Below are 23,941 nucleotides of genomic sequence, written 5' to 3'. Positions count from 1 at the left end.
ATCACCCCAACCCCACATCCTTTCTTCTTCACACCCACCTACCCTCTTCTTCTTCACACCAACCTCCATTTACTCCCATTTTGAATCTTGATTTTTTTCTTTCAAAATCCATTAAGAAGAAGAAGAATTTTTCTCCCCATTTTGGTGGAGAAGACAATTGGGGTTTCGGGGGTGGTGGTGGTGGTGGTCAGATGGGTGGTTAATAATTAATTAGGAGTTAATTAGTATAAAATATAGTTAATAAAAAAAAATTAATTAATAAAGAAAAGAAAAGAAAATATAAAAAATCGAATGAGTAGTAAATAATTAATTAGTATAAAATATAGTTAATAAAAGAAAAGTTAATTAATAAAGAAAATAAATATAAAAAATCGGATGGGTGGTTAATAATTAATTAGGAGCTTATTAGTATAAAATATAATTAATAAAAGAAAAGTTAATTAATAAAGAAAAGAGAAGAAAAAAATATAAAAAATCGGATGGATACTTAATAATTAATCAGGAGTTAATTAGTATAAAATATAATTAATAAAAAAAGTTAATTAATAAAGAAAAGAAAAGAAATATAAAAAATTATAATTTCTGATGTGGCGATGACGTGGCACTGACTTGGTGTCACGTGGCAGCGAGTGTAATACACTACATACTATGGGAGTGGTGTTATGCGTTTAGGTATGTAATAATTTCACTTTTATGTAGTTTAAGTGTGTAATAGGTCACCATGATAATTTAAGTGTGTAACTGACTATTCGATACAATTTCGGGAGGAAAATTTATGCATTTTCCCTATTAGAGACCGTAACTAATATAAAACAACTCATGTTGCATGTTGAATCTTGTTATTTGTTGGCTACAATTTTGCAAAATTATATACTCGCTTTGCTCCTTTTTACTTGTGACGTTTCTCTTTTTGAGAGTCAAGTTGCATGAATTTTGATCAAAATTTTAAGATATACGTTTTCATCATATTAATATGAGAAGGCTTGCAACTTATAATATTTTTTGTATATATAGTTTTCTAATATCCAAATTTAAAATTTAAAATACTAATACAATTTTGCTCCAAAAATTAGTTTCTCTGATTCTTAAAGCGAAATGTGAAAAAGTAAAAAAGTAACGGGGGAGTAAAGCCGCTTAGTTGCAATGTATATGAGTGGACTATAGTTTTATGATATTCTCTCAATTAGCAACATACTTCAAGTGAGGGAAAAGTAGTTTGTTACAACTTTTTATTTGTCCCCATGTACCAATGGCAGCTTTAATTTAGGCTTTACACAACAGTTCATTCAACATAGGAATATATCTTTCCATCTTTGAGAACATTGGAAGCAAAGTTACGATAGAGACTCTTTGACTGATCCTTTTGTGGGATTAATTGTTGAACCAAAAAATTTTGGAATTTGTGGTACCATACCCTTTTCTTGGTTAATTTAGACTTGGGCTTTGAACTCAAGATTTAATGAAACCATTCAGAAAAGCTATAACAGACCTTGCTCCTGGGGCTATCAAATGAGCGAATAGAATTGAATTTAAACGGATTAAAATGAGTAAACACGTGTACACATTATACATATGTTATTAATTGCTTATAGTGCTATCTTTAGTTCAACTGTAGTAGGATTGGGGAAGTAGGTACATGTATAGATCAATTTAAATTCATTACCAATCAAACACAAAACACCCAATTTATGGAATTTTCTCCCATAGAGTAATTTACTCATAATTTATGCACTCTAGAATTCATATATGCACATATACATGTCACTTATTGAAGTTTATTTACTTATGATAAAGAAATGAATCTTGGGCCTAATTACTCAATCTCAAAGATATTCTTATGAAGGGAAGATAACCAAAGATCATATATAAGGAGACCAAGAGACCTTTGAATCCACTATATAGGACTCTCATGACTAAACATCTGGAGTGTGGATAATATACAATGGGGGACCCAACATCGAAAACAATGAATTAAGCTGACTTGACTTTGATACCTTGATAAAGAAATGAATCTTTGACCTAACTTAATCCAAAAAAATAGCTCATAAAAGGAGAATTGCCCAAGATCATATAAAAAGATCATGCCACCCATGTGAGACTGCAACAACTTATTCATCTAAACATAAATAAGAGTATTTTAATTTTTATTTTAAAATACTTTTTTCTAAGCATGTAATTATATTTGTGTAATCAAACGTAATATTAAAAATAATACATCTTAAATCAATAAAAATAAATCAATATTGGACCACAGCATCTGGTAACATTAATACTAAGGGTGTGTTTTGTACCGACAAAAATAAATAAGTATATATATTAAATCTTTTAAATGATATTATTTTCTCTAAAAAAATAAGTTTCTTAAATATGAAAAAATAGAAAATATTTTTCTTCATATCGAACACCCTGGCTGTAATTAATTAAGTTCTCTTGAACAAGGATAATTTCGCCACGAAGAAGAAATCAATATTTCATTTGTCAGGAGTCACGATTCACGATCGAGCTAGTACTCAAAAATAAATTGTCTCCTTATGACATGCATGTCCAAACTTATAATAAAAGCAATAGTTCTAGTAGTACTATTGTAGTATTATTTTATTTTCTAAAGAGGACCACATAAACCTTTTTTCTACTTTAGAAAAAGAACACCTTATCCCAAGTTGGAGTTTGTTGCTGCTATGGCCATTCTTTTTTGAAAAAAAAAAAGAATTCTTGGATCTAGTGTCATGAATATAATGTTGATAATATATATAGAGTAATGATGCAATCCAATCTCTATCCAATTGTTTCTCTCCTTTCCCTTTCATACATAGAAGAATTATAGATTCCATTAATATACCCTTTCTTTTTCAGTTTTTCTTCCTTCCATGCTTTTACTCATTTCATATAACCCCTTCCTTTTAATTCCTCTTTAAGAGAATTATTCTTTTTTTCTTTCTAGGGTTTCTTTTTAACTTGTCTCTATTACGATTATACTTGACCATGTGGACCAACAATTCTTAATCATAAATAGGAAAATGATGATCAAATTTGTATTTTGTATTAATCAAGAAGGGAATTTTCGCATAGAGCCGCTCAAAACTATTTTAATTATGCTATATAATAGCTATAGTTTGCTAATTACAATTCGTAGTTATAGTTATAGCAACATTCATATAATTCATGCTGCATTTGTATATGTTTGTATAATTAGCTATACAATTTACAGTTTTTGTATAACGTTTGTATATTTCACTACACAATTCATGAACAACGTTTGTATAATTCGCTATACAATTTGCAGTGTTTGTATATTTCTCTACACAATTCGATTCGCACACAATATGTTTGTATAAATCACGCAAATTATACAAAACTCAACTGTATTCGCACACAACATTTGTATAATCGCGCGAATTATACAAAACTCAAACTGTAATTACAGCTAAATGGTTGCCGCGAGCCATAATTAATTCAAACTATAGCTATATTTGTTAATTAACTAGTATATATTTTCTTATCCGTATAATTTTTCCTTAATCAAAATAGATCGAATAACTTATTTGTCTTTCTCGCCGACCCATTATGTATTTAGCCTTTTAACCCGTAGTACAAGTTTCAACCTTAGGGTAATTTTAACCACAGAAAAAAGTTTGAAGGGTAAATTTGGGTGTTATTTCTCAAAGATTTTCTTCATGCGGCGAGAGCTTATGGAGAAGATTATAGACTATTATTGAGTGTAAACATACAAATTTTTTTACTATGTTTTCTCTTCTTGCTTCTCTACTTGAGACAGCAACTTCATTATATAGTCATGTATTCTATGTTCAATTAGGATTGAACTCTAATTTCAAGCTATCTCAATATTAAAATACTAATCATAACAAATCCTAAGCTATCTCAATATTCAAATACTAATCATAAGCTAATTAGGCTCTACACCTGCACATTCTTTCTATCACATATTTCACGTTGGAGATCCATTAGATAAGGGCAAATATGAGACAATTCGCTAATGACAATGGGCATGAAAGGACCCCAATGTAAAAAATGAAAAATTTGGGCAATTTCAAAAAGTGCAGGGACAATTTAATTAATTTTGAATGGTATAAGAGCAATTTATTTGTCTTTACTTTCCCTTCATTTTGGTGCATTATACATATCTTTAGTCTAAAATTACAAGATTCTAAAAATCTTTTTTTCTTTTTAAAATTACATATCAAATCAAATTAAGACAAACAAATTAAAACAGATAGCAATATTTATTATACAAGCAGATTGATTTTCGTCATAATTAACTTTCTAGTTTTGGAATATGAGAATATATATGTAGTAATAATTAAAGACATAATATATAAACGTGCCATTTAACTTGATTTTAGCAGACATCTATGCCCTTTTATTTTGGTGAGCACAATTAGACACTACATATACTTGTATAAAATTGAACAAATAAACTCATGTGTCTTACGTGGCGTAATATATGTAGGATGCAAATTGGCACGGCATGTCTCTTTAATTAGTTAATGGCAATTTAAACTTATTTTGACAACATTAATTAAGTGGTTGATGAGCGTAGGAGGACTTTAACATGCATATATATGCATGCGGGGAAATATATCTTTCCTATATGGCTACTACTATTCTACTATATCAAGCTGGTTAATGAGTTAAGATTCAAGAGGTTAATTAGGTCGGCAAATAGGGTCTAGTAATAATTAATATACTATTCAGTAACAACTAACAAAGAATTACTTCTTTAATTTGCAGGCATGCGGTTTCACCGATGACAGATTATAAAATTCAACTCCGTTAATTAGAAGTATTGAAGTGTACGATCATTTTATCTAAAAGTTTAAATTGTTAAAGAGAATACACTCAACATGCCCCTTGATTACGTGAGGCATGATTCTCTTTTCATAAGCCAAACGAGTGACTCTGATGGCCATGTTAAAATGTACATGTGACTATCTCATCTGAAATTCCAAACTAATTGGATATAATGGAGAGAAATTGTCAACATATACACTAGAGTAATAAAATACATTTTAATTTCAAGCTCCATTAATCAACTTTTAGATGCTTCTGGTCCCAAACTTCGTTGTGGTCTCACAAACAATTAAGTTCTACATCTGCCAATATTCTAATTAACTCATGATCAGACTTATAGGTTCTTAATTACTTCCAATAAATAACTAGCAAATTAGAGTAGTGAAAAAAGCTGATTGTAGTTTATAGAGAAACAACTTAATTTTGTATATATACTAGACGATTATTAAGAAAAGTGATATCAGTTCTCTTAGAAAAGAGAAAAAAGAAGAAAAAATGGGATTGCAAATATGTGGTATTTTCCATGAATAGCTTGCATCAAACACAAAAGAAGGAAGTATGTTGGTGATTACTCGATCGTTATATATATGTCCAACACCCGACCCTAAGCAGGTGAAATAATGAGTGACGATGAGACTCGAATTCAGTAACTATGCATGCACTAGTACCAACCTAGCTAATTCTTGGTAACATTCATACTTACAAGAGCAAAACTTTGAGACGTACGAGAAGTTATTCTTGTTCTGGGGAAGAACAATATAACTATAAGGACATTTACAATTTTGGGGAAGCTTTATGTTTCTCTAGTAAAATTAAAGAAGATGATGAAGTTATTATATTACTAATTAGGTCTATAATTAGTACGCAACTAAGCACAATATCTTATGTATCGATTTTATAATTACTTGACAAAATCGAGCTTGAATATTTTCGTTACCTTTCATAATCTTTTTATTGTCTATAAAGTCAATTGGATCATTGTGGTTGGACTCTATTTCGGATTAATTTCTAATCACATTCTTCATAGGTGTTCTTATTTCTTCGTTCTCCGAGCTCTCGTTATGGAAGAAGGAATTGAGAAAAAGGTATCAACAACAACTAGTTGACCACAAATAGGGTTCCGAATTTGTTGCATCATATTTGCAATGGCCTCAGGGTCTAAACGGAGTCAAATACTCCCAGGACAGACCCAACCTTTGCTCCGATTGGAGTTTCTCCTCTTCTACTATCGGGATTTCGATTACATTACCATGACATAATGATGAAAATCCCAGTAGCACTTAGAAAAAGACTTTAGTATGACAGCTGCTTATTTTAAGAAATTACTGCAAAAATTAATGCTAAACACACTTTCAATTGTATAAAGGTTATTCCAATTTCAATAATAAAAGAAGCTATGACACAAAATGTAGATTTATATCACTTACTACTTAGAATCACCAAAAAAAGAACTACAAATATATTAAATATATAATGCTCATCATTTAATTTATACCACGCAGTGGTAATATAGTTTGAAATTATGTATTTCAGAATAGAGATAAAACTTTATAAACCAATATGGTACAAGAAATCGAATAATTCACTATACTTTGTTGTACCTGTGAAGAAGGAATGTAGCATGATTATGTTTGCTCATGACAACAATCCAGGACAACTTTAATTCAAAAGATTTGAATTAAAGAAGATTCATTTCCTCCACTTGTCTTCAACAATATCAGAATTCGAGTAATTTGAAAGTGTTCCTCCTCCTCCAACATTTTGGAGTACTTAGCCTCGACACTCCTCAGTACTACATACTACAATTTCTTCTGATCGATCCAATTATAATTCAAGAATTTGTTGGTGCGACCTTCATGTGGTTGGTTATCATCATCATCATCGTCTCTTGAATCAATCCATCTGGGATCATCATTGAGACTGAAGGGTTTCATTTGGGAACTGATCAAATTAAGAGTACTTGGCATCACAAGTGGATTATTGTGTGAAGTACTTGAGGTTAAGAAATTGAAATGGTTCATACGCGCCCTCGGATCATGAGTACTCTCAATGAGATAATTTGTCATATGAGGAGATGGAACTATAGGTTGAAATGTTGTAGTTATTGGATTGAAATACAATTGAGAACCCGAGGGAAAAGGCGAAGATAATCCCAACGATAGAGGAAAATTACCATTTTGATCATGAAAAGATTCATCTATTTGGGATGAAAATGAATTATGTCCAAAATGACCTAAAGACAAATTCGAATTAGGCTCCCATTGTTGATAGTTACAAGAATTGAAAGACATGCCTGGTAAATTAGATGATCGAATATTGCCAAATGGAAAAATATTATCCTCTTGATGATGTGGTTCCTCATTTGAAGCAATTGATTTGTTTTTCCCTGATTGATCTCCATGGTTAAAATAAGGTGAATTCACATTGAACAAGTGAGAACGAAGTTGTTGGACATCATGAACGTTAGAGTAGTCCTCCTGGGGTGGTTGTTGAAACCTAGTAAAGTATTCTGGTGGTACTGGAAGTGGTGGAAGAGTATCGATATCTTGTTTAGTTGCTTCGAGTAACCAATCTACAACTTTACTAGGTTGGCTGAGTCCAAGCCTGTCTTGGAGATCATACAATTGAATTGCTGTGGGAACTGAAAGCCGAATTCTTCTATCTCTAAGCCCCCTTACGGTGCACACCTTGCTATGCCTATCTTTCCCTCCAAAAGTACGCGATACACGTACAATTCTTGGGTTTTTAGAGGCTCCCCACTGCCTTGAACTTGATGGTGGTGTACTAGTCGTCTTTAAGTTCAATCTACTATCATTAGTTCCACCTGATTCTTCTTTTGCCTTATTCATGATATACATCATAAGTCGTTCTTCATCATCATCGATCTACAAAAGATCAACAACACAACGAAAAATATTAGATCGAGAAATGAAGTTGATTAAAGCACAATTGCAAATTATGTTGCACAAAAAGAAAACCAATATAAGGAAATCAATGAAAATTTTCTTGTGTAGATCCTAGCTTATGTGCAATTTTTGGGAAAACTTGTAAAATTAGGGTTGCTCTTAATTGAACCTCCAAAATAATTTCTCTAAAAACCAAGACTTTGTAAGAATGACTAAGATCTAAGAAATGGTTCAAGATTTTGTATAAATAATCAGAAAATTATAAAAAGGTCACAAATTGTCCTTACATAATTAGGTTTTGTAGAAGATAAACTACAACTTCTATCTAGCACAGCCTCAACATGAATTAACAACTCTTGATAAACATTTAACTTCTCTTAAAATATTATGGAGAAAATTTGACCAAGAGAAATAACTCATATACAGAGAAAAAATTTACAAGGATAAGTTATGGAATTGGGTGAAAAGAAGAAATGTTAGATTCTCACTATATGTCATATTTCAGAAGAGGAAAGTAGAAGTATGGCAAATCCAAGGCCACGTGGCGCTTACTCAAGCTGACACATAATTCACTCGTAGGGTTGATAAAAATGAATTTTTGTTTTATGTATCGATGATGTATAAAATTTGTATAGTATTAGTAAATATGGTCATGATAACTCTTTAATTTGGTCCATATGCCAGTTGAACAATAATGCTTATTGTTTAATTTAATGCAATAATAGAAATTAATTTCTCGTATTTAGACTACTCCATCATGAATAGTTTTTGTTTTAACATTCAATTAATCAAGAAGCTAGTCACTCTAGCATTTTCATATTTTAATTTTAAGTTGTGATATTATTTAATGATGCTGCGAAAAAGAGGTACACTGTTAACCTCACAAGGACCACCCTAGGGTTAGAAGAAAAGAAAAAGGGCCTACTGCTTTTCTGCTAACTACTAGTAGTACAAAATAAATGGCTAATCATCTTAGTTTTAAATTTTGCAAAAAAAGACTCAAGTTTGGCTTGAAAAGATTTTTTTGTAACACTGTAAAATAATTATATTAAAGAATAATTAGTTATTATTATTGTTAATTAATGGATCTTTATAAAATTATAGATATTTGAAAATTTGTTGTAAACATTTATTTACAAAAAGAACATGGAGATATGCAATTTATCAAATGCAACGCCTTAGGATAATATAATTTATTGTTTATGAACAATATATGGCTTATTCATTTGGTAAGATTGTTTAAGAATTAGAGAAATCTTGATGGTTTTCACAACTGTAGGGTTTTCATGTTTATGAGAAAAAAATACAACCTCAAAAATCCACATTACATATTCAAACAAAACTTCAACTTCAAATCAATTTGATTTCACATTTAGATTCAATATTGCATGTCCAAATGAAACCTAATTAGCCTCATCTCATATTTGAATGTGGTCTTAATTTTTTTATCAATATTATTATTAGTACTCTCCTATTATATTATTCTTTAATTCTACTATTATTTGTTGTTTTCTTTGCTTCAGTTATCGTACTTTTGTTCACTCTACAACAGAAAAGACATTTAGTGGCGATATATTTTTCTTCTTGTTGCAATATTTATTATGGCAAAAATATTTAGCGGCAATTGAGTTAATGTCATTGCATCCTGAGTCGCTAAAGTCTTTAGCGGCATTTGTATTGACTATTGTTTATAAATATCATATTTATCATTACCACTAAATATAAATAGTGACAAGTATATTATTGCCGCTAAATAATTGCCACTAAATCATTTATTTGTTATAGTGGTTATTGCTATGGTTTCTTTCTCCATTGTTTTCTATAGGTTCCTTCACTATTCATAATTTCCTTTTTTCAATCATTTTGATATGTTTTACTTGAGCCACCCGAGGATCTATTGGCAACAACTCTACCTTCACAAGGTAGGAGTAAGCTGCATATACACACCATTTTTTTCGGACCTCACTTATGAAATTATATTGACTATGTTGTTATCGTTTATTTCTAGCTACATGCCCACATAATCATGAGTTTTAGATCACAAATTCTTTATAAAGTTTTTTTTTTTTGATTGAACTGAATTTCTATCAAATACATCACATAGACTTAGACGAAGGGAAGGGAGTACTACACAAGCAAGGAATACCAGAAATCCTTGACAAAAGTTGGTAGTAGAGTACCATATATCTTAATTATTCTCTTTTAATTTATAAGGACACTATGTACAATTTGTTTATGCAATTTTTAAAAGATGGTAACATAGTTTACATAATTATTATGATGAAGAAATTAAAGATTGGGAAATACATGAAAATAAGAATGTTCATGAGTAATTAATTTCATTAAGTCTCAAAAAGGAAACAAATTGGTTAGAAAAACTAGTGGAGATCTAGTGGTATCCCCAAAGCTATATATATGCTGAATTGTAGAGGAGGGACCAACCAACCAATAATAATATAGAAGCTCTTAAAAGACTTTGCCACTTAGTACACACATATAATGATCCACTTGTAGCATTTTGCAGTGAGATTTTTGTATGCAGCAGCTGCAACTTGGACATATTAACTTAATGAATTTAATACTATTATCATCCAACAACAACTGTAGAAAGAAAAGGACAAGATCAGCTAGAATGATCAAATTACAATCAACTGTTCCATTGGGTAATTAATTAATTCACTTATATAATGAAACATATTAGTGTTGATAGAGGTAGAGTCGCGATTTGAAGTATATAAATTCTGAATTTCTTATCGAATTCATAACTTGCCTTTTCTTTTCTTAAATAAGGGAAGAGTTCAGTACAGTGGTGGATCTAGAGTACAAATTATGGGTAAATGGAACAGAAATTATAAAGTGGAAATCAAACTCTCACTAATAAAGAAAAACTAAAGTCTTCCGTTAAGGTTGACTGTATGTAACCAATCTTATTGAGCCACCTCTGACCACGGGTAAACCCTAATGAAAAAAATTAAGAAGATATATCTTTTGACAGGCCGCATCTCCTTAGGAGTAGAGTTGGCTACAATCATAACAGGCCAAAAGCTAATACTATCATTACTGAATTTTAGTTCATAAATATTGAGCAAGAAAGCATCCAATGTTTAGAACCCTGGCCACAAATTTCACAAGTTGGTAGTAAACTTTTCCACCAGTAAATCCCAACTAGTTTCGTAGACAAAAACTAATTAATTAATTATTCCTAAGTCACCCTATCAAATAACTAGGTGTCTTGCGGAAGCTAACAAAAAATAATCTTGAGATATAATAAATCAGACAACAAAAGATAAAAAAGATGAGTAATAGATTTTATGAAAGAAATTGCAAAGTATCAAAAGAAATAATCTCACAAAATTCATTAGGAAAAAGAAGTTTGCACGAGTAACAGAGTAACACTTGTGTCTATTAAATATTTCTCACTAAACAAGACTTTTGAAGCCATGTGGATGCTATACCAAGTGAGAATGAAGAAGCCTCACTTTACTATAAAGAGTCCAAAATATTTTCCTTCAACAAAAAGGATATTAGCCAAAAATGAAAATTTGTATTTTCTTTTTAGCAGAAGAAAACTCAATTATGATAAAGATAATTAGGTCAAACACCAACACAAGTGAATACTCATATTCATCTAATTTGTGCTTGAATTAAGTGAAACCAAATATAGGGCAAAGCAACCAAAAAAAATACGGAAAAAAATATGTGCAAGAAATCATGAATGGATCATTAACTTATTGCCCCACTGTGAAGCAATATAAAAAATATTCCCTCCGTTTTAATTTGTTTGTCCTATTTTTATTTTTAATTCATTTTTAAAAAAAATTCTCTTTCTTTTTTTAGCAACGACTTTTTGAAACATGGGTTTGATTCACACTCCATTTCTGAGAAAGATTTATCATCCGAAAAGAGGAAAAAATGGAGTCTTTGTCTAAAGAAATGTGTTGAGAAAGGGCAAATGTATAGAACCATTCAACCAGAGAGTGCTTTTTCAACTCTCTCAAAATGGAATCTATTCCAAACTCTACTTTACTTTCGGCTCAAATATCAACAAAAAAAGAAGCAAAAATGAAGAGATGTATTGAATGCGATTTATGAACAAAATTTGTAGTTTTTAAAGATATACACTCCAAATATTACGATTTGTATCTCAATATATAATATTATATAACATTATATGAACAGAAATTTCAACTTTTCACATGACATGTTTAATACTAGTACAAGATTCAAATGTCTTGTTTACTTGGTTAAACTCTGATTCATGTTAAATCAAAACAAAACAAACAAATTGAAAGAGAGGGGTAATAAAGTTAGGATCGTCCCATATATAATACTGTATCGATCTGTGATGTTCTGGCCTGCAGACTAACAGACTGAATAATGGACTGTGCTAGCAACTGCTACTAAGCTTCAAGGCCAGAATTAAGGAGTACGTGTGGGCACTGGGCAGCAGCACCATGACTTATTTCACTCAGAAAATATTAGGATAAACTGTCACTTACCTTACAATTTTTTACTCTTAACAGATTATAAATAGAGTCTGCAAAATAGTCCCACCCTTTAATTGCTGGAGAGGCAATTGATGCTTTTTCTTGATTACGTTTCTTTCCATTTACTTTTACTTTTATCACTTACTAATTCTTAATTTATCCATGTTATTAATTTATAGCCATTAATTTCTCAAATCATTAAATTTATTATTTTCAAAATTTAATTCATCTCCATCATCATATTAAGTGAAATATCACAAGTGCTGCGGAGGGTAGAGTGTGTACGTAGATCTTATCATTACCTCGTGAAGGTAGCGAAGTTATTTCCGAAAGACTATCGGCTCAAATGTAGCAATCCCAAATACAAAGGAGAAAATTATACCAAATCACAAGAAAATAGTGCAAAGTCTACTAGAAGGGAGCAGGGGCGGCTCAAACATCTTAGGGGCATAATGCCAAAAATAAATAGGAGGCTTAAATTTTTATTTTTTAAAATAAATTTATTTAAAGTCTATTTTTCCAGCTTTTTAAGAGGCAATATTGTTAATATATTGAAAATTATTTTTGAGATAACATATTTCTTTCTTTATAATAAAAATGTTTACTTTTTTCTTCAAATAGAACTCCATCTGTTTCAATCGTTTGACGGAATTTGACTTGACACGAAATTTTAAAAAAGTAAAGAAGATTTTCAAATCTTATGATCCTAAATTAAAGATATGTATAATACACCAAAATGTCATTTAGTCTTCTGGTCTTAAATATATAATGTGGAAAGTTAAAATTAAAAAATATTGACAAAAAAGAAAGGAACATTTTTTTTCAAAACAACTAAAAAAAAAGTAAGACAAATAAATTCAAATGATATAGTATTTTTTTTTTTTAAAAAATCCGTATGATAATTTTATTATTATTAAAAAATGGGGCCCCTCAAATTTGGGGGCCTAAGGCGGATGACTTATTTTTAAAGGCATCAAGCCGGCCCTAGAAGGGAGCAACAATCAACAACAAAATAGTGCAATAATCGAAACAAGATGAACAATATACTAGAATATACTATTGAAAACCATATAAATAATGATGGATATCAAACAAGAACTACAATAATACAACTAGTGCAATGACAAACGCCAACTACCCTAAGCAAAACTATACTACACTACACTACCTACTAACGTTTTATCATAATACATGTCCTCCACACCTTTCTGTCTAAGGTTATATCCTCGGTAAACTGAATTTGCATCATATCATGTTTAATCATTTCTCTCCAATACTTTTTCGGTCTACCTCTGCCTCTCCTCGTGCCCTCTAGCTATAACCAACCTCTCGTACCTCCTTACTGATGCATCTACACATTTTCTCGATCTTCACATGTCCAGACATATCTCCTTTATTATTTTCAAAATATTATTATTATATAGTAAAATTATCATTTTATTTATTAAATTAATACTAAACAATTAAAAATAAACGGAGGAGCAGAGAGAGTGGTGCTGATGAAATAAGGGATTAAAGATGACAAGAGAGCATGCAGTGAAGTGTTAAAAGAAAGTAAGGATTTGGGGCTAGGAGGTAACTCTTATCTTATGAAGTGTCACTTTCAGTTGAGACAGTTATTTTCAGATCCCAATACAGCAACATACACTTTCTTTTGTTTCCTTTGTATTCAAACAAAAACAAAGAAATGAAAAAGGAAGCCAGACGTGATGAATTCAATGATAAATGCATGCTTCCAATAATGCACACTATTACTCACTTTCCAGAAGAAGAAAAAAAATAAACCCAACGGCTTGTCCTCCACTCATAACCAACACCTACCAATGGGCCCAACTACACGATCTCAATTTATGTAACGATTTAGTATAATTACATTATATATATATATATTGTAAAGGTCTGGTAATCAATGAAGTGAGTTACGAATCATGAGGTCTCAGGCTTAGGTTTCAGTATAGACAAAAAGCACTAGGTGATTTCTTCTCATCTGTCTTGGCCTTAGTGGACAGGGTTGTCTCGTTCCTATTATTGGTAGGAAGTGGCAGATATCCCGTAAAATTAGTCAAAGTGTACGAAAGTTGGCCAGATACCACAATTATCAAAGAAAAAAAATATATTACTATTAAACTTATATGTCTAACAACCTTGCTGCCTTTCTTATTCATACTTTTACCCAGTTTCATTACGGGTAAAATTAGCTCAAAAGGCGATATACATAAATTTGATCAGAGCTAGATGATAATGATGTTGAATTAGAATGTAGAGAAATAACTTAAAAGAGTATTAAAAGCCTCACAAAAGATTTCAATTCACAATTAAAAGTTAAATTATGAATGAGATCAAGTTTTATTTAATCAACGTTTGTAAACTTTTCTTAGAAGAATTAATTGCGTATTCTCTATGTATATCAAAATCGGATCCAAATTAATATCAGGTCAATTACTTAAGGTAGATAGATTATGACTTTTAATCATCTAAAACCTATAATATTTTAAAGGTTACGACTTTAACCTCACAACAGATTACTAGATCACCCATAGCATAATTAAAAGCAAAACTTACCCTTTTACACATATTCTAATACCATATTTACTTGTATTCCCTATTATACCAAAAAAATCTAAAATCCCTCTTTTTTCTTTAACTCTATCTCCCTCACTGATACATCACTATTCCTCCCTAAATCCTCGCCTAAATTCAATCCTCTTCATCAGTTTTTGAGATTTTGAATTTCTGAGTACATCTAAAAAATTGGTATCCTTTGCTTTCTTCTGTAAATTTTTCTAATTTTTTAACTCATATCTTCAATGATACATATGGAATCCGTTCATGGTCTCACACAGTTGAATAAAAATCAAGGAATTCTTGTTTCACCTGCTTCTGATTCATCTTGGGAAGGTTACGACGAGGTTACATCCAAACATCGTAACGATCCAGCAGTGATGGATAAGCTACGTGAGAAATTGAAGTCGAAATCTCCAGTTAAACATACACCCAAAGAACTAGACAACAAGATTGAAGGGGTTACAACACGCCCTAATCTCCCAAAGGTATGAGTTCAATTAAGTTTTTTTTAATGCCGTTTTTATGAAGGTTTTTTTATTCTGATACATATTGTTTATGTATCAGATTCTCATGTATCAAGCGTTAACGCATCTGATACATAGTGTTTTTTTTTAAAATATCATTTTTTTGGAGATTTACTACTTCTGATACATCGTGTTTAAGTGTCAGTTTCTATTGTATCAAGTTTTAATGATTTTGATACATCTACATTTATGTATCAGATTATAATTTATGAAGCCTTACTGCTTCTGATAGATCTTCTGTATGTATCAGATTCTCATGTATCAAATATTTTAATGCGTCTGATACATCGTATTTATGTATAAAGTTCAAGTTGTATTTAACCATTTTTCATGTCAATGCAGGGAATGAAGTACGTCATCAAGAAGATTATAACCATTTTTTTTGTAATAGTAAACATTTTAGATGTATCTGCTGTTTTAATGTATTTGATACATTAATTGTAATGTATCAGAATCAGTAAGCAACTGAAATGTAATAATTTTTTCATATATCAATTGAAAAGATTTGTATGTTTTTCTCATCTGTCAAACTCGAATATAAAATCAAAGTTTATGTATCATATTCTAATGTATCAAACTTGACTGTCCGGGGCATCATGCTTATGTATCACAATAACATTTACCATTTTTTAATGAATCTGATACATATACTTTTGTATCACATATATGTAATAATTAAACTTCACATATATGTATCAGTACTTATGTATCAACTACACAACTAATGTATCTATAGTGATGTATCAGTATATAATTAGAACATGTTATACCTAATTGATTAATCAACAACCTGCAGGAAATAAACTTCACATATATGTATCAACTGTAGAACTGATGTATCATAACTGATGTATTTAATTAGCACATGTTATACCTAACTGATGAATCAACAACCCGCAGAAAATAAATTTCACATATATGTATCAGAATGTATGTATCAACTACAGAACTGATGTATCAGTATTTAATTAGCACAGGTTATACCTAATTGATGTATCAAAAAACTGCAGGAAATAAACTTCACACATATGTACCACAACTGATGTATCAACTACAGATCTAATGTATCAGAATTGATATATCAGTATTTAATTAGCACATGTTATACCTAACTGATGAATCAACAACCCGCAGAAAATAAATTTCACATATATGTATCAGAATGTATGTATCAACTATAGAACTGATGTATCAGTATTTAATTAGCACAGGTTATACCTAATTGATGTATCAAAAAACTGCAGGAAATAAACTTCACACATATGTATCACAACTGATGTATCAACTACAGATCTGATGTATCAGAATTGATGTATCAGACTCTAATTAGCACAGTTTATACATAACTGATGTATCAAAAACCTGCAGTACATAATTGATGCTCTGTTTTTTGGCTTGAAACTTCATGTACATAACTGTTGTCTTTTTTAACCAATTAATCCCATTAATTAGATCAGTAATTGATTTAAAGAGCCAATCATACCTTATCTCAATCTACTATCCATAAATAGCTGATGTGCATTAACTATTCTACAGCTAAAGTTGATGTATCAGATACATAACTTATGTATCAGCAAAAATGGAAAAAAAAATTGAAATCGACTTTGGTTTGAATTGATGCTCTGTTTTTTCCATTCGAGACGATGCTCTGTTTTTTGGCTTGAATCTTCACGAACATAACCGTTGCTTTTTTTAACAAATTAATTCCATTATTTAGATCAGTAATTCATTTAAAGAACCAATCATACCTTATATTAAGATACTATCTATAAATAGCTGATATGCATTAACTATTCTACAGCTAAAGATGATGTATCAGATACATAACTAATGTATCAGCAAAACTGAAAAACTTCTTTGACAACGTTAAAGTGAGCCTGTCTAATTAGGACTTTGTGTTCGACCTATTTGACATGATGCCATCACAGAACAAAACAGAACAGAACAGTTTAGTTAATAGCATTGCATATCAGTCTCTGCAGCTAGTTTGCAAATTTTATCTAAGATTCAAGTGTGTAAAGAACCAGCGGCTAGAAGGAAATGGATGTGTATCAGCAATTCCCTTTCAAATGCATATTGTTGCATTGGGTGTTAACCTCAGGTATTCACACGGCTCCACACTCTGTGAGTTGATTCATGGATGATGATTGTTAATTTGGTCTTTACTCACTTAACATATCTAGGATGTCACATATATTGGCCTATGTTTGACTCTACGTAAGAGCACAAGACTCGTGTTCTGAGCTCATGCAATCTGACTACATTCCAGAATTTGTGATAACATCCAGATTAGTTGACACACTGTTTGAATCAAAAGACTGTTCATTAATCTTTAAATCCCATTCTGGTCTGATGCATAGATGATATGTTCATTAGTATAACATACATGGCAGTGCAAAGAAAAAAGTCCGGTTAAGTTTCTGACCCCTTCAACTAGTTGGTAAAGGACAATGCCTTCACAGAACAGTGCAGTTATATTGTACAGCATTCTCCCCAACAAGTTAGCAAAGTTCAGTAAGTTCAACTGTGGCACAGTGTCTTTCAAAAGATATACATGTGTATTAGCAATTCCGCTTTATATGTACATAAGAGTTTTGTTTCTAGGAAATCCAATAAAATTGGAACGATACAAAGAAGATTAGCATGACTCCTGCACAAGGATGGCACACTCAAATCAAGAAATGATAAAAGTTTTGCATTGGGATTGGTTATCAACCTCAGCTGTTCGCACTCCATACTCATCTAAGTTTCCTGCTGGATGATGATTATTATAATCGGTCTTTAGAGAGTCAGGAAAAGAACAGCTAGATAAACCTCAGATTGTCGTATATACCTATTGGCCAATGTTGGACTCTAGCCTCTAGGGATCGGAGGAGCAACTAAACTGATGTTCTATAGTGATGCAATTCGAATGTCACTACAATTAGTTTACACACCACATGAATTATACACGTTAGATCCAAAGATATATCGAAGTTAGTTTTCACCCTACCAGTTAATAATACGTCGAATAAGATAAAAGAAGTTCAATCATTGAATTACAAGAAACTACATTGCTGCAATGAAAAGTGCAGATCAAGATTCTTTATCCAGACAAGATTTGATGTCGTAATGAACTAATGCTCAACCGGAAAGGACAATGTATATCTTAGATTGCAAGGGATCAAAAAAAAATCAAAATTGAACAAAACAAACATTTATACTATATAAGAGAAATTTTGAAAGTATTTTGCAGCTTACATTTCAATTTACTTTCTGCAAAGTGGAAACAAGATTTGAGGCTCCAAATGCTGCAGAGCCACCAACAACAGAGAGCAGTGCAACCACAACCTGCAAACCAATTTGCCAAGGGTAATCTTCAGGCACCAGATACACACAAGCAGGACCCACAGCCAACAATCCCAAGCTCAAACTAAAGAGTGCAGATGGGGTTGAAGGATCAGTAGCTGCTGAAAGAATCCCCAATTCTTCGGCTTTAGAAAGAAGACCAAGTCTCTCTATTGTCGACAAAGATAGTCCAGATTTCTCAGCAGCTGATAATAAACCAGCTTTCTCTGCTTTAGTTAACAGCCGCAATTGCTCCACTCTTGTCAATAACTTCACCGGTGGGGTAGATGAAGAATTGCTCGGCCGAGGTTTCTCCCCTACTGGAAATACAGTTGTTGTCTGCAGTGAAATGTTAAACACATATGAATTTCATCGTATATGCATATTCCTCTATGCATAGAGTACATTGAATATATAGAAATGACATGTCGATTTCTCATTGAACTAATAGTTATTATCTCAAAAAGTCATCTTTCTCCTCGATTCTACAAAGAAAGTAATTTTGTGAGATAATAACTACTACTTCACTGTCACCATTCGAGAAATCAACTCTAAAAATGACTATAACAGAATTTCTCTAATTCGTATCCAAAGCTACTCTTCAATTGTCAACTATCACTATCAAAAATAAGATTGGCTACCGATTCCAAACGAACTTGAGTTAAATCTCTTTTTCTTCATTCAAGAGTTCTTACATGTTACCACGCCCGTTTGATACCCAAAAAATGAATAAATTCCTTTTCTCAGGAACACATTAGGTTGCGTGTCTTACTAGGTCAGTTGGTTGGAATTATTAGTTTATGTAAATGCTGAGATATAAATTATAATGTAAGTAAATAGATGAAAAATCTAACCTTTTTAGAAGTGACGGTTTTGGTAGTAGATGGAGTTGGTTTTTGTGTAGCCATGGATCGGATTAGAAGTGGTGCGTTTGAAGCAGAGAAACGTGTAATCGTAATGGCCTCCATCATCTTCTTCTTTCTTCTTTTTCACTACTACAATTATTTGGGGCTAAAAGAGTTCTAAGCTAAAGCAAGTTTCGAGCTTTGTGAGGCCAAAACCCAGAGAAGATAGCACGAAATGTCTGATTTAATTCTAACCGGTCGATTTTCCACGTGTCAGTTCCTGGTTGGACATACTGGTCCTACGCCTGCTTGCCTCGTCCACTCACTTTCCTCAATTGGAAATTCTTTAAATATAGAATTTTTTGATTAACAAAAACAAGAGGCAATTTTATTTTTTTGTAGTATAGTATTTTTTTTTCCAGGTATTAATCCTTTTGATATATTCAATTTGTCTCAAAATGTTCGATAGTTTAGAAAAATAAAATTATTTATTATAATAGGTATTAATTAAATAAAATATTTAATGGAGAGATAAAAGAAATTAACCAAATACTCTTACAATTTTGTAAGTTTATTGATATGAATATTTGTAGAATAAAAGCGTTGTACTACTACCTTTTTTAAGAGGAGGTGGGACTTTCTATATTCTCATCAGATCATCTATAAAGGATGAAAGGGAAGATAGCAGAAATTCCAAAAATAATATGTCATTACCATTTAAAACCCTCTCGATCATTTAATTATAACACAGTTCAAACTCGATTTCAACATAAACAAATTCAGGGCCGTTTCAACAAGTTCGGGAGCCTAAAGCCAAACTACACAGAGAGACCTTTTTCGTTTAGTTATCATATGTAAATTGAATAACTATAATATATCCAATTGTAATCCTACAAGTGAAATCTCGAGAAGGTAGGACGTACGTAAATTTTATGAAATAAGAATTTTAACAATGAAAATATTCAATGAAGAAATATAATATAAAGTTAAAATAATAGAATCTGACTCAAAATTTAAAAAGTTTATATAATGATACTAGAATGAATTTGTTGTTGTGTTTAAAATTTAAAGAATAAATCAAAAAATAAATTTGATCTTTTTATAAATACAAAACAATAGATTTTGCATAATGCAAAAGGTTTGACCGTTTGGTAGACGCTAAAATATTCAATAATGAGATAATAAAAATTGATTCGGGAATAAAAAAGATAAATGTAAGAATTATAATATAGGTTCATGATAATCATCAAAATATAAATAAATTAACAAAATAGATAGCCACGTAAAAAAATGCTATAATTAATTAAATACTATTGAATTTCACAATTATTACAATGACCTCCACATTAAATTTGGGAGCCCTAAAAAATTTGATGTCCCAAGCGATTGCTTTAATGGTCTTATGATCGAGACGGCTTGAGCAAATTTGAGAATAAATAGTTACAAAAATATATTTGTTGGAATTGAGATGTGAAGTATCAATAATCGAACATGCAAGACATATATCCATGGACACAATAACATAAAATGAAATTACGAAAAAATAAGAAAAAGTTAAACGATGAGTATCAGCGTATATGTATAAACATGCAACACGTTGCTAGAGGGTTAATAGACATAAAATTTACAAAATATCGTAAAACTTTCACTTATTAAATAGTGAAAAATAAATAAATTAAATAGGAGTACTTAAATAAAATATGGTAAAAGGGAAAATAATAAAAACGAGTACATTGTGTTGTAATTTTGGAAAATAGAAAAAAAAAATGAGAGTAGAAAACCTAAAATGCCCTTTCTGGGTGAAGAGAACCCGATTGTCCGCCCGAATGTATGAAATTGCCTAATAAAACCTTCAAGGCCTTAGAGCTCCAAAACCCTAACCCCCTTAAGAGATCTCTGCTGCTGCTCTAAGTCGCACTCTCCTTCACTCGACAAGCTTCAATGGCGGACTCTGTGATATCAGTTGACAAGGTCAAAGCTTTCTGGCACTCTCAGGTTCTTGACGAAGAAAAATGGAATCTCAACAAGGTATCTCCTTTTGTTATTCATTTATACATATCAGTAACCAGAGAGAAATTTGCTTCGGTCTTTGTTTTGTCTTCTTCCGTTGTTGTGGAGTTTATGAGCGACTATACTCATTTTATTGATGAATAACGTAAAGTGTTTAGTTAAGCCTGTTACATATGGATCTTAAGAGATTTGAGTTAGGATTAGAAAGAATGTGTCTGAAAATGTGATTGTCAATTTGATTGATTTGCTGCCTAAACCAAATATTCAGAAGGATGGATCTTATATGTTTTCTAAAACAGTGTTATTCGAACTAATAAGTTAATTCATTAAAAGTTCAATTTGATTTCTCGAATTAACGTGTTAATTCTTATTACATACTTCACATAAGATTGTCTTCTTGAACCTTTAGTTCAAGCATAAAATCTTCACTTTTATTCTTTGTTGTTTTGTGTAAATATATCTTTAGTGTCTTTATTGTTCAAATCATGTTTTCTTTGTAACGCATATAGAATAAATTATGACTCACTGAACGTATGTACACATAGAAGTGTTTATCTAACGTTACCGTTGTATTCATTTTTTTAATTTCCTTAAATGACCCTCGTTGCCTCATTAATATTAGGGACCTGTTGTCCTTCACTGTAAAAGAAAATGGCACAGAGGAAAACATTCATCTTCTTTAGCATATGTAGAAATCATCTTTTTGTTTCTGTAATAAATTTTGGTCCTTGCAGTTCTTTAATTACACGACACAAATCGTTAGGTCATTTATCTTCTTCAACTAGCGAAACAAAACATTATTAATGGAGTATAAGAGTATTTTGTTGTAAACAAATAAAAAGTTGATAAGTCTGAACAGAAATAACAATCTAATCTTTCGTGAGAAGAAGGTTATTCTATTGCATGGGCCAGAAACAAAGACTTATGGCTGTGATTTTCCACGAGAAGCAATAAATTCTGTCAAATATGGGTTGCAGAAGCTTTAATGGTTGAATTGAAAGGTAACAGTTAAGCGATATGAAGAGCTTTGGTATAGGGTTAACTCTGACAGTGAATAAAGTAAAAAGATGAAGGAGAATTGGGTATAGATTTTTGGTGGAACGACAAAAAGTCCCTCACACTCTAATACTTCTTAAATGAGATGTTAGGACATTTAAGGAAACTAGAATGTGGGTGCAATGCTAACCTATTATGACCATATAGTAGGTTAGCATTGTACCCATTCTTTGCCTTCCGTTAAATGTCCCTAACAACACATTAACAATATTTTAATAAGAGGACCCTTTTGTCTTTCAATTAGAAAATTAAACCTAATTCTCTTTCCACCCTCACCCCCACCCCCTTTTTATTCTGGCTCTCTTTGTTTCCTTTTTTCCCTCTCCATAAGTTCACCAAAAACATCTTTTTGGTAATTGCACATTGTTGCTTTTCTAAAGCCATTACATTCTGGAGGTTTGATGTTGCCTCCGTTAAAGCTTTCACACCCCCATTTCCCACGAGTACTCATTGCCTGAAGAAAAGCATACGAAGAACTTTTTCTTTCTGCCTTCTAATGTTTGGTTTTGGTATTTGGAGAGGAGAAAACACCACAGATCCCTTCTTAGCTTGCATTTGCTAAAAGGTGATTGAAGATTGCAGCGGGTAGGAAATGTTTTTTCAAAAATAGATATTTTTCTAGGCTACAAGGGATTGGAGGCAAGAAAGGTGGCTAGAGATAATTTCTGTGGGAAGATATTTATCGGGGAAGGAAAGAAACATCCTTTTAATCAATGTGTTTAGGGGTTTCGATGGAGAGAGAAACTGTGTGTATAGTGCTAAGCTACTCTGCCATGTAGTAGGTTGAACCTAAGCTTAGGACAATGCTAAGCTACTAGGTTTATGTTGGTCAAACCCTGATCTATGTTTTTTTGACAAAAGACAAACCCTGATCTATGTTATAATAAATAACTATTTATTTAATGAGATAAAACAAAGGAACAATGACACAGTGGTTGGTAAAATGTTTGAACCATTGTGTCACATAGCCATGTTGCACAGATACCTCAAGACCACGTGTAACACTCGTGTTGACCTAACATGATTTGTGTGTGAGTGTGAGGTATGGATCAGATTTGGCTGCTTGACTAAAACTATGGTAGAGAATTATAGGTTGGTTGCATATTTGGTTTAGATTTTTGGGTTTTATATATATGTAAACATGTGTGTATAACTATATGTATAATGATTTTGTCCCAAATCAGTAGGAATATTACTTTATCAAAAGATGTAACTTGTTTTTTCATAATCAGATATATATAGAGAGATTCATACCTGTGTAAACTTTTTTTCAGACTCTTAGGTTGTGTATGATATGATCAACGTTTCTCATTTTCTGGGCTTTATATAGTTTTACCTTAATCTTTTTTGCATTTTGCTTTTGCAGAAACTGCTTCGAGCTACTGCTCTTTTTGCTGGGTCCATCATTTTGA

The 23,941-nt window shown here is 31.5% G+C and overlaps 2 protein-coding genes and 1 non-coding gene across 4 annotated transcripts; 1 reads left to right on the top strand and 2 right to left on the bottom strand.

The window, feature by feature from the left end:
* Nucleotides 1–6,278: 6,278 nt before the first annotated feature.
* LOC129895703 (transcription factor TCP17-like) lies at nt 6,279–8,161 on the bottom strand. Of its 2 annotated transcripts, none has more exons than XM_055971452.1 (2): nt 8,003–8,161; nt 6,279–7,694 (listed from the first exon to the last, which is right to left on the bottom strand). In XM_055971452.1, the coding sequence occupies exon 2, from the start codon at nt 7,668–7,670 to the stop codon at nt 6,609–6,611; it is 1,062 nt and encodes a 353-aa protein (XP_055827427.1). In that variant the 5' UTR covers nt 7,671–7,694; nt 8,003–8,161; the 3' UTR covers nt 6,279–6,608. The 2 variants fall into 2 exon arrangements, with proteins under 2 accessions (XP_055827427.1, XP_055827428.1); XM_055971453.1 differs by lacking the exon at nt 8,003–8,161 and adding an exon at nt 7,885–7,910.
* Nucleotides 8,162–17,883: 9,722 nt separating this feature from the next.
* On the top strand, nt 17,884–17,987 carry LOC129898064 (U6 spliceosomal RNA). The gene has a single exon (XR_008768982.1). It is a non-coding gene; the product is annotated as a U6 spliceosomal RNA (small nuclear RNA).
* Nucleotides 17,988–18,302: 315 nt separating this feature from the next.
* LOC129894960 (uncharacterized) lies at nt 18,303–19,687 on the bottom strand. Its single transcript, XM_055970562.1, has 2 exons — nt 19,473–19,687; nt 18,303–18,957 (listed from the first exon to the last, which is right to left on the bottom strand). Exons 1-2 carry the CDS (start codon nt 19,587–19,589, stop codon nt 18,535–18,537), a joined length of 540 nt encoding a protein of 179 aa, XP_055826537.1. The 5' UTR covers nt 19,590–19,687; the 3' UTR covers nt 18,303–18,534.
* Between the last annotated feature and the right edge of the window lie 4,254 nt (nt 19,688–23,941).

The sequence above is a fragment of the Solanum dulcamara genome, chromosome 7 (genome assembly GCF_947179165.1).
Source record: "Solanum dulcamara chromosome 7, daSolDulc1.2, whole genome shotgun sequence".
In the NCBI taxonomy this organism is placed as follows: domain Eukaryota; kingdom Viridiplantae; phylum Streptophyta; class Magnoliopsida; order Solanales; family Solanaceae; genus Solanum; species Solanum dulcamara.
This window is presented reverse-complemented; position numbering and strand designations above follow the sequence as displayed.